Source organism: Sciurus carolinensis, chromosome 7 (assembly GCF_902686445.1).
Source record: "Sciurus carolinensis chromosome 7, mSciCar1.2, whole genome shotgun sequence".
Lineage (NCBI taxonomy): Eukaryota > Metazoa > Chordata > Mammalia > Rodentia > Sciuridae > Sciurus > Sciurus carolinensis.
The window spans coordinates 9648982-9667386 of NC_062219.1; the positions used below are offsets into that span (position 1 = coordinate 9648982).

Genomic DNA, 18405 nt, shown 5'->3' on the forward strand with positions numbered 1-18405 from the left:
TCTAAGAAAGGTCCGCCCGACTCGGCCTTCCTCCCAACACTGCGGCACTGTGAGGTTGAAGGCAGTCGGGACGCTCACGGTTCCCTTCACCTCACGCTGACAGCACCTTCCTCACCCAAGGTCTGTCTGACTTCTAAGAGCACCTAGAAAACAGCCTGTCACCCAGGCACATCCTTCACCCTGCCAGCCCTGCTCTCTGCGACCAGCCCAGGGGGAGGGGTCTCTGCCTGGCAGCTCTTTCACTGCACCCACTCCCTACAGTGGGACTTAGGGTTCGTGCCCTCTGTGCCTTTGGAGGGGGTGACAGATGAATTCCAACCAGCATAGTTTTCACTTCAGACAAATTCAGTATGACCATGGCGACACTCACTTCCCTAAGACTGTGACAACGAGTGGCCCTACCTTCTCATCTCGGAAGTTCAGGAACTGCTGGAAAACCTCGCTTTCTGAGATCACGGGGTGCCGGCACATCCTGGTCATCCAAGCCTGAAGTCTCTCCATGCGCATCTTGATAAATTCCTCTTCAAAGCGACCTGCCGAAGAGACCCCGCCAGTGATGCACACCCCTCTCTAAAGTGAATCAGTGAAGTGCTATTGCTATAACTGAGAAGCCACTTCTGTGACTGCTTGCTGTTGGCAGAAAGCATTTTATAAAAGGAAACCTTAGGGATTTTTCAGTATTCTAAAAAACATGCAACACAAGGAATTCTCGAAGACTTATAAGATGGATACAGCAGTTTTTAAAGAATGAAATTCCAACTCAACGTATCAGCAAAGCTTTTAATTATGACAAAAATTAAAACGTAAGTCTGTCTTATTGTAATACAATCTCTAGCCTAGGAGTAAACATTAGGCCAGTTTCTTGGTGGTCACAGGAAGCCCCATAGGAAAGAAAGAAGTGATAAGTGCAAAGTACCTCACATTTCTAGTGTTATAGAAATAGCACTATTTCTATAAGTGCATTTAATCCTAACTTAGTACTTGTACTCAATACTTAAGCAACTCAGAACTGTTGCTTTATTTCTCCACTTTTGTTTTTAAAAGTTAAACTGAAAACAGGCTGGGGAAGCAGCTCAGGGGAAGACCACCTGCCTAGCACATGCAAGGCCTGGGATTTGGTCCCTGCACACCACAAAAGAAATCCAAAGAAAACACAACAAAAAACAAAAAAAGCAAAATTTTCCTGAATATGATACTGGAAGTTATTATCCTAGAATTTATGGTTGTGTTAAAGTAGAGCTCAATGAGCAACGCTGCTATTTTAAAAGCAGAAAGTCAGTTTGACAAGCATGAGGTATCAACAGCAAATCAACACCGAGGACTCAGGAGCCTGTGAAACAAACTCCATTATGTTCAGTGAGGACACCAGCTAATCCTCTCCCCAAGGAGCCACTACCAGGCTAGATGGCAGTGGCAAAACCACCACATCAGTGCTCTGCAGATCAGGCAAAGGGAAACAGCTGTCAGGGAACTGTCAAGCATGAAAAACAACTTCCAGCAAGAACAGGGGAAGCATGTGGCATTGTGGGGCTGTACCCCCTCTTCCGGCTCCTGTGCGCCTTCCCACCCCGACTGAAGATACGCCAGGCCAGAGCAGCCATGGCGACAGGCAGCTGCGGCCTTCTTGTTAGGCGGGAGGTGGTTCCCCTTTCTGGAGCAGTGGAAGATGCCTTGCCCAGCGGTGACAACCTGAGGTGGGGGAACAGGGAGCAACAAGGACCCAACAGCTCTGATGGCTAGGCGAGCACATTCCAGGGTCAGGTAAGCACAAACAGCAGTGACTGGATCAGGCCAGCCTGAGGCTGCATACGTGTGAAGAGTCACGGAAGGGCTGGGGAAGCTGGCGCAGCAGCACACGCTTATAGTCCCAGCAACCCCAGGACTGAGTAAAAGCCAGGGCTAACCTGAATATGACCCAAAAGTACTCTCCCTGTACACAGTTACCCTGGCAGGACAGAGCCCTACTGGCATGAGTTGGTCGAGCACAACCTCTGTCATATCAATCACAGGGTTCGAGCAAACTCTAGGAAGGAAGACTGGAAAATGACACAGGGCTGGGGGTGGAGCAGTGCCGAGTGCTGTGTGCACCTTGGAGGCCCTGGTCTCGATCCACAGCAAAAAAAAAAATAACCGCATATAAAATTAACTAAGCTGAAAGGGAGACAGAATTCAGAGACTTAGCCTAAGTGAGTTACTTAACAAAGCAAAAACAACCTTCAGGGAAGAAGAACCAGAATCTAGAGGTGCTAAAATATATTCCCCAAAATGTCCAGTTTTCAACAAATATTGGGAGTTCTTCACAGAAACAGCAAGATATAATCCACATTGAGAGAAAAAGCAGCCAACAGAAGCTGTCAAGTGTCCTCAGATGTTGAATTAAGCTTCTACAAATATATTCAAAGAACTAAAGGAAACTTTAAAAAAATTAAACAGAAGTATGATAAGCAATCAACAAACAGCTTCTCAAAGAGACAGAAATTATTAAAAAAAAAAAAAAAGAAGAAGAAGAACCATAGGGAATTAGTGGAATTGGAAGTACAATAACTAAAATTAAAAATTCCCTCTAGGGCTCAACAGCAGATTCAGAATGGCAGGAGACAGAATCAGGGCATTTGAAGACGGATCAATAAAAATTCTTTAAGATCAAGAACAGAAAGAAAAAAAAAAATAAAGTGAACAAGGCTTAGAACTCATCAAGCACACCTAACACCTGCCACAGGAGTCCTGGAGGGAGAAGAGGAAAAAGAAGTGGAAAAGATATTTGAAGAAATAATGGCAAAAACCTTCCAAAATTTGATGAAAAACTTTTATCTACACTTCCAAGAAGCTCAATGAACCTCAATAAACTTTGTATTTGTAGAACACATACAAAGGGATCCTCATCAAGATAAGCAAAACTGAACCACTGAAAGACAAAAATAAAATTCTGAGAGCAGAAAGCCTGGTGCCTTCTGTGTCTGGGATCATCGAATGAAGAGCCGGCCTGGAACTGTCCCAAGAGTTGATTAACTCACTGGTGGTTGAAATTTAATGATTTTTATTTTATTGAAAAACCCCATCCTTGTGAAAGTTCTTCTGACATAGCTAGCTGGTTTGTCTCTAAACTATGCCTTTTGGATGTTATTTTATGCTTGGTAAGACTTTCATATCAGGTTCCACAAATTAATTAAAGAATAAAAAAGCCCGCAGGAGGAACTTGCACCCCACTCTGCACAAACCTCACTTTGCTTTTCACTGAGTGCGTCACTGCACTGTTTGGCATCCAGGAATAAACCCCATTCATTCAGTGTCATTTCCCAAAAAACCACATGTTGACTATAAAATTTTCAAAGCTATTGATCACGAAGTTCACAGAAACGTCCTGACATCCTCTACGGGGCTTCCTCCTCCTTTTCTCCTGAGGTTCAGTGAGGGGGAGTTTGTACACACAATGACCTTGGGGGAATCACAGGCAGGAGGCAAACCAGAGGGAAGGGGGAGAAGGTGGCTGTGTGCCTCCGTCTCCTCGGCACACATCCTGGTTAGCAGGTCAAAGCTCGGTCTTTTTCAGAGTGGGGGACTTTGCTTTCTTGCTTCTCTCTGCCACCTACTTGGCAGCATGCCTGTACTTCAAAAAACAAAAGAAAACAAAGCTTATGGAAGAACGGTGACCCCATGGTGCTTTAAGTAGCACTGAACTATCAGAGTCAGAATTAACAGTGTATTAAAACCTAAAAGACACAAAGTCCCCCAGCCCTGAGACAGCCTCTGAACTCATTAAATCCCGTGGAGCGCAGGCTGTGCCAACCAAGGGGGCAAAGGTGAGCGGAAAACTCAAGAACGGACTGAAATTCAAAAATATGAAGAAAGCAGTACTAATGTTTTCATGGAAAGAAATCTGAATTTTAAAAAAGGAAGCTGATACTGAAAGCAATAAGGTGGCAAAAAGAAGAGAGAGTGTCTGCCTGGGCGCAGGGAGGTGGGCTCTGGACCGTGTGTGGGAGGCAGCTGCGATCTCCCCACGGCTTCCACTCTTTACCCCAGCGCCTCCATCAGGTCACCTGCAGGGCTGCTAGGATGTGTCCATTCACCTAGCAGGCAGCCCCTACTCTCTATTCTGCTGTGACAATCTGAAACTTTTGAAAAAAGTTTTTCAAAAAGTAAAAAGAAAAACAACTTCTTTAAAAGCTGAAATTTCCACCCTCCCCCAAAGAATTTCTAGAAAAGTGAACATAAACTAAAACTAAGCAAAATACAAAGTAAAGCTTACAGGGGAACAGCTCTGTCCCAGCCCGAGCACCTCACTCCATTCTCCACTCGGGCCTCCCTGCACACTGGTCTCCGCTCCTGAGCATTTCCCAGCTGCCTACAAAAAGGCCCTCTCACCTCTGGGAAAGCTCAGCTTCCCACTACCTGTGTAATAAGCCACGGCTGCAGAGTCCTTGAGCACTCACACCCAGATTCCAGCAGGGCTGGAGATTAAGAGTGGAGAACAAGGACAGCTCCCGGCACGGGAATAAACCCTTTCTGACTGCTCCTTCACAAGATGCCCTGGTAGCATGTGGTTATTTTCCAGAAAAATTTGGGGGGAGGGAACTGGTAGGGGAAGCAGAACACTTTCAACGACAAGAAAAGGGAAAGGGCAATAATCAGTTACAAACGCCTCAGTGGGAAGCGACGCAGTTGGTCTGCATGGCCTCTTTACATTATTTGGGTCACACATTTTTATTTTCATTTTAGGCTGTCTGAATAATCCCTGTTTTCACAGGGTCTCTTTTCACATGTATCAACTACTGCAATCACATGTGGGCACCCTGCTGCTCTAGAGGAACCCCACCTCACTGGCTTACAGGACCTCCTGACCACGTCCTTTCCCTTGTCCTGTGCTCATCATGACACACACACTCACCTGTGACCTGCTTGTCTGGAAGAGAAGGGATCGGAATGGCTGATCCAAACTTAACCAGGAGACGTTCATACAACCAGTCAAAGTGCTTATACCTGTGGTTTACAGACCGATTAGTGTTCTACAAAATAAGGGAGAGAGATGAAAGTCACCAACGGTTCACCACAGAAAACAAGGGGAAAAGCAAGAGGCAGCTAGGCAGCGAGTGAGCCGTGGTGTCTGACATCGTGTACTTACAGTAGGGGTCAACTGGTATTCAATGTAGCTCTTCAGACCATACATTTTGGAGCCTTTCCTGGGGTCAGCTACCACACAGTCAAACGTAGAGGTAGGATAAACCCACATCGGGCCATAATCTCCAACCTACACAATGATCCAGGAAAAGTTAATTTTGTAACATGGAAAAACAGTAAATACAATTGGTACAAATTGGTAAACAATTCTCTTAGTCCTCTACACGGTCATTCTTGCTCCTCTTCAAGAAGGTTCATAACTGGTCTCTGTTCCCGTGAGATGTCACATTTGAAGAACACACTTGTTAGGACAAACCCTTCTGCTCCCACGTAGGCAGCCTGGCCCACAGAGGAGAATCTGGCTCCCCAGCCTGGCGAGCACGGGCTGGGACACAGTGCCTCTCTCTAGACCAACTTTCTCTCAAGCTATTTGTGAAAGGCCAGTTTTTAAAAATTTTCGATCTATTACAGACTAATAGTTTTGTGAAATAAAAATTTATACATTTGGATTTCTCAATGATGTCAAATTACCATCACGTTTTCTAAACACTCTCACTTTTTGTACTTATCTCAGGGTGGACTAGTAACAGTTTCCAACTGGGCAAGTGATCTGTGAATGACATTCTGAGTGGCTCTTTCAAAGCCATAGAAATGGCTAATCGGATTGGCCAGGATCTCACCTCCATGGCTTTACTACTGGCAGTGGGTTCTGTGCCTCAAAGCAAGAATTAGGCCAGCTGTTTTCTCTTGGGACTGTCGTATAGAAGCACAGGGTGGCTCACTTCCTGTGCCGGGGTATTCTACCTGCTAGGCAAAGTTTGCCAAAAGACAGGCCCCCATCTTTCTCCACTGTCCTTTCCCGTCTGTGACCAGGGGGCAGAAGTTCATGATCAGGTGCGGCTCTTCAGGCTTCCACTCTACCTGGGGATGGCTGGGGAAGGGAACTGGGCTAACTTCTGTGTGGGGTACAGAGAACTGGCATGTAAGTTTTGAGCCTGTGGATCATTTCTGCCAGGCCTTGCTAAGTGCCAACAGGTCTGGGGCCCTGAATGTGGTTGTTTGCATCTGGTTTAAGACTGCAAGGCTAGAGAGGTGTTGCAGAAGACCTTGGATCTGGGGTTCACACACAGGCTCCTGAGATCGCACCCTGAATGACCAACAGTTTCATGATGCCTCTGGATCATTCATTCATTCAGAACGAATAGAAACTGTTAGATTTCTGAGATCCAGAATGTGGGACCAGTGGATCTTATCAAGGAACATATAAAGAACAGGAATCCTGACGTACACGGCGGTACAGGCCTGTGATTCCAGTGGCTTGGGAGGCTGAGACAGGAGGTTTGTGAGTGAAAAGCCAGGCTCAGCATGGCAAGGTGCTAAGCAACTCAGTGAGACCGTTTCTAAGTAAAATACAAAATAGGGCTGGGGACGTGGCTCAGTGGTTGAGCGCCCCTGAGTTCAACTCCTGGTACTCCCCCCTTACAAAAAAAAAGAACAGGAGTCCTTGATCTTGAGGATATATTATCTTCTTGACTTGGAATTGAAAAATACTAAATTATATAATCTAGGAATAAGGTAAAAAACCAATATGTAAAGGGAACACTTTCCAGGAAAGAAATCCACACAGAGACTCAAGGAGGAATAAAAAGTTATATAATAGGTTTTAATCTTGCAGTTAGAAAAAGTATGGCAAGAAGAGTAAAAAGAAAATGAGCAGACCATGTGTTTTGGGTTGAAAGAAGAGAGATTTGTGCAGGTTGAGATTTCTGAGTGAAGACCAGCAGATTTAAGGGGAAGAGTGACATCCAGTCCTTTTTCTTTCTCAAGGTGATCAAGGGAAAGGTAGGATGAAGCATGAAAGCCCAGAGGTGTTAGGTCAGGAAGGTGACCGAGGACTGGAGGTTTAGTGAGGGACTAAAGAGAAGATCTCTGAGAACAAACAGAGGGGGCTGGGATGCAGGAACTGGGGGTACCTTGGCGAACTTCCCTCTGTGACTGGGACTGAGGGGCAGGGTTGATTAGGGTCCCTATGCCCACAGGGCCATATTTTACTAGTGGGAAGGGTCAAATTTTACTACTGCACCCTCCAAGGAGAGAACCAGGTCTCTGCTTTCTCCTGGCTTCCTGAAGACTTTAGGGCTCCCCTCAGCTTCCCTTTCCACCTAAGAGGCCTCAGAGGCAGCACTGCCTCTGGGGCTCATGGGCCTAGCTCCACCTTGAACTCATGAGGTCTGGCCCCAGCCTTCCACTCTGTCCCAGCATAGTTACCCCAGGCCAAGTCCACTTTAAGAAGGTGAGGGCAGAGACAGGCTCTTAATTCTGTGGAGTTTTAAATTTAATCAAAAGAATAAGGAAATATATAGAGAGATATAGATATAGATACATATTTTTTAAGCCTGGCACAAACAAAAAAGGCAAATTGTTAATCCAAGTACTACTTTTGGTAAATAATTATCCCAAATATGCTTTGAGAGAAAAAGATAAAAGGGGCTCTTTTGTCTGGAGGTTTCCAGAATTTCAAGCTTTTCAAAGAGGTGAGAACAAGTAATTAGAGCATTCAGTAATCAGATTGTTCAATGTAATTTTATCAAGTCCAGAACCCCAAAATTATAGACCAAGCCCAGTGTTTCCTCATCCTTGTTTGCATCATGGAGATTCCACCCCAGGTCGCCCCCATCTCAGTCACAGGGCTAAGTGGATAGGGTCAAAAAACAGCCAGAATTTCATTAGGGAACACACATAGATCAAAACATGGGAAGAAATCAAAGAGCCTGTGTCACACTGCATAGTAATGAGCAGTACTCTTAAGACAGGTGACATTCTTCAAGGTGTCATTAGCACCCAGCTCCCACTTGCCAGTTCCTCTGTTTGGCTGACAGCTGGCCCATTGGAAGAAGCCCTGTGACCAGCATATTGGGAAAAGCACCCGATTCTGACAGAATGCTGTGCTTTCTAGGGTGGAACCTAAATAGCTGAACTGAGCTTATTAGCTAGAATAGGTAGGACTAGTAGAAAAATAGCACATAAAATACACTTTAAGACACTTTAGAAAAGGTACTAAAAGAACATGCATATGAGTGCTGCTTCAATATCAATAATTTGAAAGTTAAAAATAATATTTGGATAATAACAGGCATTAATTTATGCTAAATATCTTTAGTACTCCTACAATACTAAGATATCATCAATTATTTGGGACATGAAATGTGTTTAAAACTACTTTTGAGAAGACTAATAACCCTCTTAGCTTTAAGGCATTATGAAAGATCTTAATTAGAAACAAAGCAAACAAACAAAATAAACAAACTTACAATGATGGGAATTTTCTCTTTGGGTTTTGCTAGTTGCTTGGCCAACAAATACTGTTCCATTCCAGGTTTTGCAAATCCAGGAAATCTAATCATGAAGATAAGTGCTGTGAGTCTTGATGCTTTTCCTCACAGAAATTCTCCCAGTCTCCCCATGTTTCCCCAACACCCCAGCTTTAACTTTGTTCTGTCTTTCACATGCACCGGAACTGAAGAGTGTGGTAAATAAAAGTGTTCAATGGCCAGCTAGTCGTTTAATTAAGCTCCAGAGAAGTCTGATTTCAGAAGGTGTGATATTCATGGGTTCTATATTTGCCTCACTGGATCTGAAACCATCCATCACCAACACGGTGAAGGGAAGACTTGAAAGAGGAGTCTCCAGCTGGGTTGCTCTGTGTGTGAACTGCAGCTCCAGCACTGGGTGGTGTTCCTGGTGAGGCATGGCACAGAGCAAACCCACCTTCTCGGGTGGTAAGGGAATTAAGGGCTGTGTGAAGAGCCAGGACTCTCACTCCGCTTCCTCAGCATTCTGAGTATATGCCTCCTATACAATTTATCCCACTTACTGCCATTGTCCATTTACATATTCTAGCAGACTAGAGGTACTTTGGAGAAAGTATTTGTATTTCCAGAACTTGAACAAGTCCTGAACTAGCAGACCAACACGGTCCATTAAAGGACTTCTGCTTTTCTGGGATCAGACACAACAACAACTCCCTGACCAGATAGTGAGTGAGCTAAGTGCACACAGCACATCATGTTTTTAGTATTCTTATGGACCATGGCAAAGTTCTGGCATTAACTATGTACTTCCAGTTATAGCAACGTAGTATATTTTAATATAAGGTTAATATTCCATGATTCAAACACAGCTGACAATAAAATGAATTACTGAAAAGCTGTAAATACATTAAAAAAAAGTTCACAACTGTTCCGTTAAATCAAAAAGCATATGGCTTCAATTATTCCCAGCACATGAGAGAGAAAGAAGCCTGAGAGGAACAGGGTTACATCAGGACTGCTCTAGTTTCGTTTCAACCTGGAATGCTATTTCAGAGCAGAAAGAATGCTTAATTAAAGCCAACCTCTTTGCTTCAGAGATGAGGAAACTGAAGTTCAAACAGGTCCTCAAACTCAAAGTTTGAGAGCCAGTGCACAGCAGGGCAGGACAGGGCACCAGAGCCCGGCTCACACACTGGTTAGGAAACATGGCCACTGGTTTTTCTTAGTCTCTGCTTTTCAAAATCGATCCAAGAGACAAATTACATTTAAATGGGATTCAAGCACTATATTAAGGTTTAAAGAATAACTGAGAGAAACAGACATCACTATTGACCATACTGAGAACTTCAAATTTAAATCTAAAAACATGATATGGTAGTAAAGAATGATTGAATTTATTATGTATGCACCTGACCATGAAAATACATAATGGAAGAAACTGGAGGGAGAGGTGGAAGGGATCCTAGTTAATCCCTGATGTGATTTCAATGGACTCTGTGGATGTGTCGGCCTCTACTAGACCTTGGCTCTAAATAAAAGCCAAGTATTACGTTTTCAGTTCTTTTCCATTTGTAGCTGAACTTTTTTTTAATAGGGCTTTACAGTTACACAATGTAGTTGGGCTCGTCCTGACAACTCACACATGCATGGAATTCAATTTCAGCTCATGATCCCCTCTTTTCCCTACTGCTTTTCCCTCTGTCCTCTCTTCCCTCACAGCTCTTCTTCCGCTACTAAACTTCCTTTTGCTTGTCTATTTATTTATATTAGATTGGCTCTTTTCACTTACACTTAAAGGTGAGGTTCCCTCTGGTATATTTATATATGCACATAACATGACTTTTTAAGAATCCACTCTGCATGGCCTCCCCTTTCCCGTCACTTCACTGTCTCTTGATCACCTCCTTCTACATTACTGATCTTCCCTTCATCTTTATGATATCCTGTCTTTCCCTCTCCCTTTCCTTTATTTTACTGTAGCTTCCACATATGAAAGAAAACATTCCAACTTTGAGTTTCTGAGTTTGGCTTATTTCACTCAGCATAGTATTCTCCATTTCCATTTATTTACTGGCAAATGCCATAATTTCATTTTTTTTTTTTTTATGGCTGAGTAGAACTCCACTGTGTGTGTAATGTGTATATGTGTACACATATATATACATGCACAAACACTCCCCACAATTACTTGATCCATTCATCTGTTGATGGGCACCTGGGTTGATTTCATAATTTGGCTATTTTGAGTTGTGCTGCTATAAACACTGATGTGGCTGTACTGCTGTCGTATGCTGACTCTAGATTTTTTGGGAAAATGCCAAGGAGTGGGATGACTGGATCATTTGGTGGTTCCATCTTCAGGTTTTTATTTTTATTTTTTTGTAGTTTTGATGGACAACATGCCTTTATTTTATTTGTTCTTTTTTACACGGTGCGGAGGATTGAACCCAGTGCCTCACATATGGTAGGCAAACGCTCTGCCCCAGGCCCATCCCCAGTTTTTTGAGGACTAGTGGTTGTACTAGTCTACAGTCTCACCAACAGTATACAAGTGTATCTTTTCCTCCATAACCTCACCAGCATTTATTAGTTTGTATTCTTCATCCTTGCCACTCTGACTGGAGTGAGATGAAATTTCAATGCAGTTTTGATGTGCATTTCCCTGATGGCTAGAGCTGAACTTTTTTTTTAATATATTTGAACCAATCTTCATCCCTGGAATGCAAAATACACTTGATCATGGTATATTTTATTAAGAATTTTTGCATCTATGTTCATCAGGAATATTGGTCGGTGGTTTTCTTTCCTTGATGCATATTTGTGCAGTTTTGGAATCAGGGTCATACTGGCTTCTTAGAATATATTTGGGAGTGTTCCCTCCCTTTCAATTTCATGGAATAATATGAGAAAGACTGGTGTTAGTTCTTCTTTAAAGGTCTGTAGAACTCAGCTGAGAATCCATCTGGTCCTGGGCTTTTCTTTTTTGGAAGGCTTTTCATTGTTGTTCTAATTTCATTACTTGATATTGGTCTATTTAGATTTTCTGTATCTTTCTGATTCAATTTGGACAGGTAACCTGTGTCTAAAGATTTGTCAATTCTACATTTTCCAGTTTACTGGAGTAAAAATTTTCAAAATAGGTTCTGATAATCCTCCAGATTTCAAAATGGTTTGTGGTGATATCTCCTTTTCCATCTTTGATCTTGTTGATTTGGGTCTTCTCTCTTTTTCTTTGGGTTAGTTGGGCTGAGTTTGTTAATCTTATTTGCCTTTTCAAAGAACCAACTCTTATTACATTAATCCTATATGTTGTCTTCTTATTCTCAATTTCATTGATTTTTGGCTCTGATCTTAATTTTTCCTGTCTTCTGTTGGTTTTGGAGTTAGCTTTTTCTTTTTCTAAGGTCTTGCAGTTGAGCGTAAGCTTATTCATTCACTATCTATTTTTTAAATGTAGGCACTCAGTGCTATACATTTTCCTCTCAGAACTGATTTCATACTGTCCCAGAGATTTTGATATGTTGTATCTCTGTTCTCATTAGGTTCTAATAATTTATTTCTGATCTCATTTCTTCTTTCTTTCATCTATCTACCAATTTTTTTTTTTTTTTTTGGGGTACCAAGGACATCCCCAGCCCTTTTAATGTTTTATTTTGAGACAGGGTCTCACTAAGTTGCTTAAGGTCTTGCTAAAATTGCTGAGGCTGGCTTTGAACTTGTAATCCTCCTGTCTTAGCTTCCTGAGTCACTGGGACTACAAGTGTGTGCCACCACACCGTTCCTTTGATCTATTCTTAAAGAGAGTATTTTTCAATCTCCATGTGTTTTTTGTGGTTTCTATTATTTGCTGTTCATTTCTAGTTTCATTCCATTATGGTCTGATAGGATACATGGGATTATATTGATGTTTTTTGTATTTGCCAAGATTTGCTTTGTGGTGGAGAATATGATCAATTTTGGAAAAAATTCCACACACTGCTAAGAGGGTAAATTCAGTTGTTATGGGGTAGAATGCTCTGTAGATGTCTGTTAGGTCCATTTGATTTGTAGTATTATTTAAGTTGGAGATATCTTTATTCATTATTTTGATGACTTGTCTATTGGTGATAAGGGTGTATTGAAATCAGCCAGTATTTTTGTGTTGGGGTCTATCTGGGATCTAATGTCATGCAGCAATTTTTTAATGTAATTGGGTATGTTGACATTGGGGACATAAATGTTTACTATTGTTATGTCTTCTTATTGAATTCTTTACCAGAATGTAGTGGCCTTGTTTGTTTCTTTCTGATTCATTTTTGCTTGAAATCTGCTTTGACAGATCTGAGAATAGCTACTCATGCTTGTTTTCAGGGTCCATGTGCATGGAATATTTTTTTCCATTCTTTTACCTTCAGCCTGTGGGTGTCTTTGCCTAAAGATGAGTCTCTTGTAAATAGCATATAGTTGGATCTTATTTTTTGATCCATTCTGCTAATTTATGTCTTTTAATTGGGGAGTTGAGACTGTTAACATTCAGTATTAGTATAGATATGTTTGTGGTTTCTTGCCATTTTGACTTTTTGCTATATTTAATCCTGTCTGGATTCTCATTTAGTGGATTACCCCTTCTATTGAACTTTCTCGGCTTGGGAGCTTGGGGAATTGTTCTTTAGTTCCTCTGTGTGCAGTTAATCTTTGAATATTCCTTGTACTGGCTTGTACTGGCTTGGTGCTCATGAATTTTTTTTTAATATATATATTTTTTAATTGTAGGTGGACACAATACCTTTATTTTATTTTTTGTGGTGTTGTGGATTGAACCCAGGGCCTCATGCATGCTAGGAGTGTCCTACCACTGAGCCACAACCCCAGTCCTCATTAATTCTTTTAGTTTATTCTTGTCATGGAAAGTTTTTGTTTCCCCCTTGGATTTGCTACTAGCTTTGCTGGGTATAGTAACTTTGGATGGCAGATGTTTTCTTCTAGAGTTTGGAATATCTCATTCTAGGCCCTCCTTGATTTTAGTGTCTGAATAGAGAAATCAGAAGCGAGCCTTACTGGTTTGCCTCTAAATCGGATGAATGGTCTTTGATAACTACTTTGAATCATGGACTTGGAACACTGAAAAAAGTATTAGTAATTTTAGAAAACAAGCTATTTTAAACAAGAGTGCCTAAAGAAGAGTACCTGAAGGTTCTTAGGGATGACATACATTTTATGTTCTTCAAGTCACACTACTGTAAACTACAGACTTAGTAGAACTATCTACCAAAACTCTTACAGTGCTAACTCCATATTCACTCTTTCCAACATGCATTCTTGTTAAGCAGTAAGACTGCAAGTATTATTAAAAAAAATCATTTTTTATTTATCTAAGAGAACTCTAAGTGAAAAAAGATCTCAGGAACACATTCATTGTAGTCTGAGAGTATGTGCTTTGGGTATTGATGGCCTGGAATCCTGGCTAGAGCACTTGCCACCTGTGTGAGCCTGAGCATTACCTGACCTCCCTGGCCTTCAATCTTCCCCACAGAAAGACAGGGACTACATGTGCCACAAAGGGGCATGAAAATACATACAAATGGTTTTGTATAATGCCTGGCACATGGTCAGTTATTAATAAAGAGTAAAGCATTCAAGAGAGAGCTGTTGTTGCCAGGGGTGGTGTCACATGCCTGCAACCCTAGTGGCTTAGGAGACTGAGTTCAAAGTTAGTCTTAGCAACTTAACTAGTCCCTAAGCAATTTAGGGAGATCCTGTCTCAAATTTAAAAATTAAAAAAGGAGAGAGGGGCTGGCACTGGCGCTCAGTGGTAAAGTGCCTCTGGGTTCATTCTCTGGTACCAAATAAATAAATTAATAAATAATAAAAGTAGTTTTACATTATTTTTAGCTTTCCTTACTTTTATACATATATTTACATTTCCCATTAGTAATTATTTTTAGCAATGATAACTAAATATATGACAGAGTTGATAAAAATAAAAGAAGAGCTATTTGGCAGATGATTAAATGGAATAAGTATTTCGCTAACATTGTAAAATGATTTAAAAAAATCAGCTTCCATGCTAAGATGCAAATTCAAATGGCCAAGTCACATCCAAAACTCAACAGATCACTGAACATGGAAAAACTCAACTGCCTCTTTATATTTCAGATACATTCCTAAACTCAGATCCTGGTTTCCTCATCTCCTTTGGAAGCTTACTTGTTAAGTGGCAGTTTCATGGAGGAGGCCCCAGGGCGACTGTTTCCCCGCTGGACACCTGCTTCTGCTGACTCGGAATCCTTAAAGTAAGGTGAGGAGGACTTGGGGTCATCCCAGTCTTCATCCCAGTCATCATCGTCACCAGTTGCTAGAGGTGGGAACAGAAGAACATCAGTAAAGAAAAACAAAATAATAAATGAAATTACTTAATTTTCTGGTAACTACTGACCAAACTATTTGATCTTTTTAACAGACAGAAAAAAGGATGTAGTATAGGAGCACAATGTGGATGTACAGAAAATAGGCTTTATGGTCAGACAGTTTTACGCTTGTGTTATGAACTCTGTTTTTTAAATGCAAAAGACAAATTAGAAACAAACAGGGCTGTGAGGTCAACTGATTTTTGACAAGGGCACCAAGAAGACTCACTGGGAAAGGAGAGTATATACTCCTTTATTCATGGTTTTACTGCCTGCAGATTTAGTTACCTGTGGTTTACCATGGTCCAAAAATGTTAAATGGAAAATTTCAGAAATAAACCAGTACTGTTATAAACTGCACTATTTCTCACTGCATGATGAAACCTGGTGACTTCCTGCTCCGTCCTGCTGGGGATGCAGATCACCTCTTTGTCTGTCTCTCCATGCTGGATACACCACCACCCATCAGTCAGCCAGCTGGGTCATTAGGTGGACTGTCAAAGTATCAGAGTGTTCAAGTAACCCCTATTTTATTTAATAATGCCCCCAAAGTGCAAACATAGTGAGGTTGGAAATTCAGATGCAACAAAGAGAAGCTGTAAAGTGCTTGCACTGAGCAAAAAGGAGGAATTCTTGACTTAATAAAGAGAAAAATTATGTCCCAAGGCTGCTATGATCTATAGTAAGAACAACTCTTCTACCCAAGAAATTGTGAAGAAGGATAAAGAAATCCTTTCTAGTTTTGCAGTCCCACCTCAAACTGCAAAAGTTGACCATAGTGTTAAGATGGAAAAGGCATTAAATTTCCATACTGTGGTTTTGTACATCCACTGTGGGTCTTGGAACAGAGTTCCTCAGAAAAGGGGGACTACTGTAACCCAATTAGAAATGGACAAAAGACCTAAACAGACATTTTTCCAGATATATGAATTGCTGACAGGTGAGCAAACATTACTAGTCATCAATATCACTAGTTGTCAGAGAAATGCCAATTAAATCAGAAGAAGGTATCACCTCATAGCTGTTAGGATGGCTATGATCAAAGAGTCAAGAGATACAGAGCGTTGGCAAGGATGTAGAGAACGGAATCCTCATGCATTTCTTATGGGAGTGTAGGTTGATACAACCATTACAGAAAACAGTTGGAGGTTTCTCAAAAAAATAAAACATAGAACCACCATATGACCCAGCAATCTCTCCAACTGTTTTCCCCAAAGGAAAGAAAATCAGCACCTTGGTAGAGTTTACTGAGCAGTACTTGCAATAGCCAGGATATGGAACCAACCCAGGTGTCCATCAACAGATCAATGGATCAATTGCAGTATTCATTATTCAGTCGTAAAACAAGGATACCCTGCCATCTGCAACACCATGGGTAAAACTGGAAGACGTGGTAACCACACACTGAGTAATCCCACTTACATGTGGAATCTTTAAAAAGACGAACTTACAGGAGCAGTGAGAAGAGTGCCAGGGGTGGGAGGAGCGGGGAAGAGAAAGGAATTTGGAGGGAGGGAAACAGTCTCCCACAGACCAGGTGGCCCCTCACCTCTTTTACTTCATGAACCTGGCCCTTCAGGTGTTTGAATCTAGGACTCCTTGACGGAGACTGGACTAAAGATTGTAATTCATGACTGTCTACATTTGGATTCAGTTTTTTTAAAATTAGTGAGTAAGAGCAACTGTGAACAGTCTTTTGAATACAATCTATTTTTATCTCAGATGATCCAATGTGATACTGTGATACAATACACATATTTGGTGTCTGCCCCAGTTTCCAGCAAAGGGCTCCTACAATACATGTAACTTCTAGAGCAAGAGGGATGCTTGGTACATTTTTTTTATAACACAGTTGTCTCTTGGTATCTGGGGGTGGAAGGGTATGCCTGGTTTCAGGACTGACCACCCTCAAAGTCTAAAATCCTCAAACACTCATGAATATGCTATATAGCATGAATACCCATGCTATATAGACGGTTGTTATTCTGTACTGTTTAGTGAATAATGACAAGGAAAAAAGTTTAAACATGTTCAGAACACATTTAAAAAAAAAAAATCTTCTGAATGAACCACAACTGACTGAACCTGAGGTTGGGGAACCTGGGGTTGTAAAAGCTGTAGTTGAAGCAGGCTGCCTGTATTTGGTCTCTAACTCCAGTTTCTGACATAGTTCTAATCCCCTGTAATTTCCTAGGTGACAGGAGCATCTTTTGTTCTAATGAGGTGACTCAAGGGGGCTTCTGCACAGGCGCTGATCCCAGAAAGACCAGGACATGATTAAGCTTAGGACTTCAACCTTGAACGCCATCCTCCAGGAAGGGAAGATGGGCTAGAGATCAAGTTCACAACTGATCCTGCCTGTGTGATGAAGCCTCCCTGAAAACCCTAAAGTATGGGCTTCTGAGAGCCTCTGGGCTGGAGGTGCCGGAGGGTGTGTGCCCTGGAGGGGTGCTCTGCACCCCCTCCCTGGCCCTGCCCCATGCATCTCTGCACCTGGCTGTTATCAGTCTCCCCGGGCTGACCCTCTGCAGTAAACTGGCAACACTAATTGAAGAGCTTCCCTGAGCTCTGTTTACTGCTCCGGGAGATTAATGAGACAAAGAGGGAGTCCCCTGGCTGACTCCAGGCAGGTGGTGTCAGAACTGAGTTACACTGTAGACCCCAGTCAGTGAGTGTCTGCTGCAGAACTGCTTGGTGCGTGGGATTTGGTCACTGACGTGTTCTGAGGGTGCTAAGCGGGGGAGGAGAAAACCAGGTTGGCTTCCTGACTCTCACCCAGGTTCCTACCAGTCACTTACAGGGGACCCTGTCCTCACCTGGTCCTTGGTAAGCCTGGGGGTGGCCGAAGGCAGCGTCCCAGTTGTTGGCAGAGTTTCTCTGGGTGCCAGCCCCCTCGGGCTTGGCCCCCCAGCCATCCGAACCGTCCCAGTTCCCAGATTTGGAGGTGCTCCAGGCTGACCAGGGGTCATTGCCACTGCCAACCTGGTGTGGGGGGAGGAGAAAGATATCTGTGACTTCTGGAAAGTGTGACTTAATTCAGCAAAAATCGAGCACAACACAAGTGCTGGAGAAAGCCAACAGAAATGCCCTTAACTTTAAAGGGAAAAAATACTGAGCTTTTAAACATGTACGAAAGCACAAAATGCAGTATTGCCCTCCTCTGACTGCTGTTAACATCCTGCTATATTTTCTTAGGAACTCTGATAACAGAAACAAAGAAAGCAGCAGACCGGAGTGAAGCCCTTTTTCTTTTTCCTCCCCAGAAGTAACGACTTTTTGTGTTCATTCCCATGTGTTTCTGTGATTCCACTGCATACGTACAGACCCACAGATAACAACTGTTTTACGGTTTTAAACTGTCCTAAACAATTTCCTACTGTATGTATGTATGTCTTGCAAGTTGTTTTTCACTCAACCCTGTATTTTGGATTATACATGCTGATGATGAGGACTGTTTCATTCACCTTTATAGCAATCTGTTGTATTTTTAAGTAAGTTTTTTATTTGAAAAAGTAATACAAGCAGAGGAAAAAAAATTCAAAATGAATAAAAGGATATGCACTTAAACCTGCCTACTACCTTAAGATGTT

General features: G+C 42.1%; 1 protein-coding gene across 2 annotated transcripts in view; it reads right to left on the minus strand.

The window, feature by feature from the left end:
• Snx9 (sorting nexin 9) overlaps positions 1 to 18405 on the minus strand; it is a 92884-nt gene that overhangs the window by 16490 nt on the left and 57989 nt on the right. For both annotated transcript variants that reach the window (XM_047557968.1, XM_047557969.1), the window contains 6 exons: positions 17632 to 17797; positions 14616 to 14763; positions 8430 to 8514; positions 5123 to 5248; positions 4889 to 5006; positions 403 to 533 (listed from right to left, as the gene is read on the minus strand). In XM_047557968.1, coding sequence (XP_047413924.1) covers positions 403 to 533; positions 4889 to 5006; positions 5123 to 5248; positions 8430 to 8514; positions 14616 to 14763; positions 17632 to 17797 — 774 coding nt within the window. The remainder of the gene's footprint in view (positions 1 to 402; positions 534 to 4888; positions 5007 to 5122; positions 5249 to 8429; positions 8515 to 14615; positions 14764 to 17631; positions 17798 to 18405) is intronic.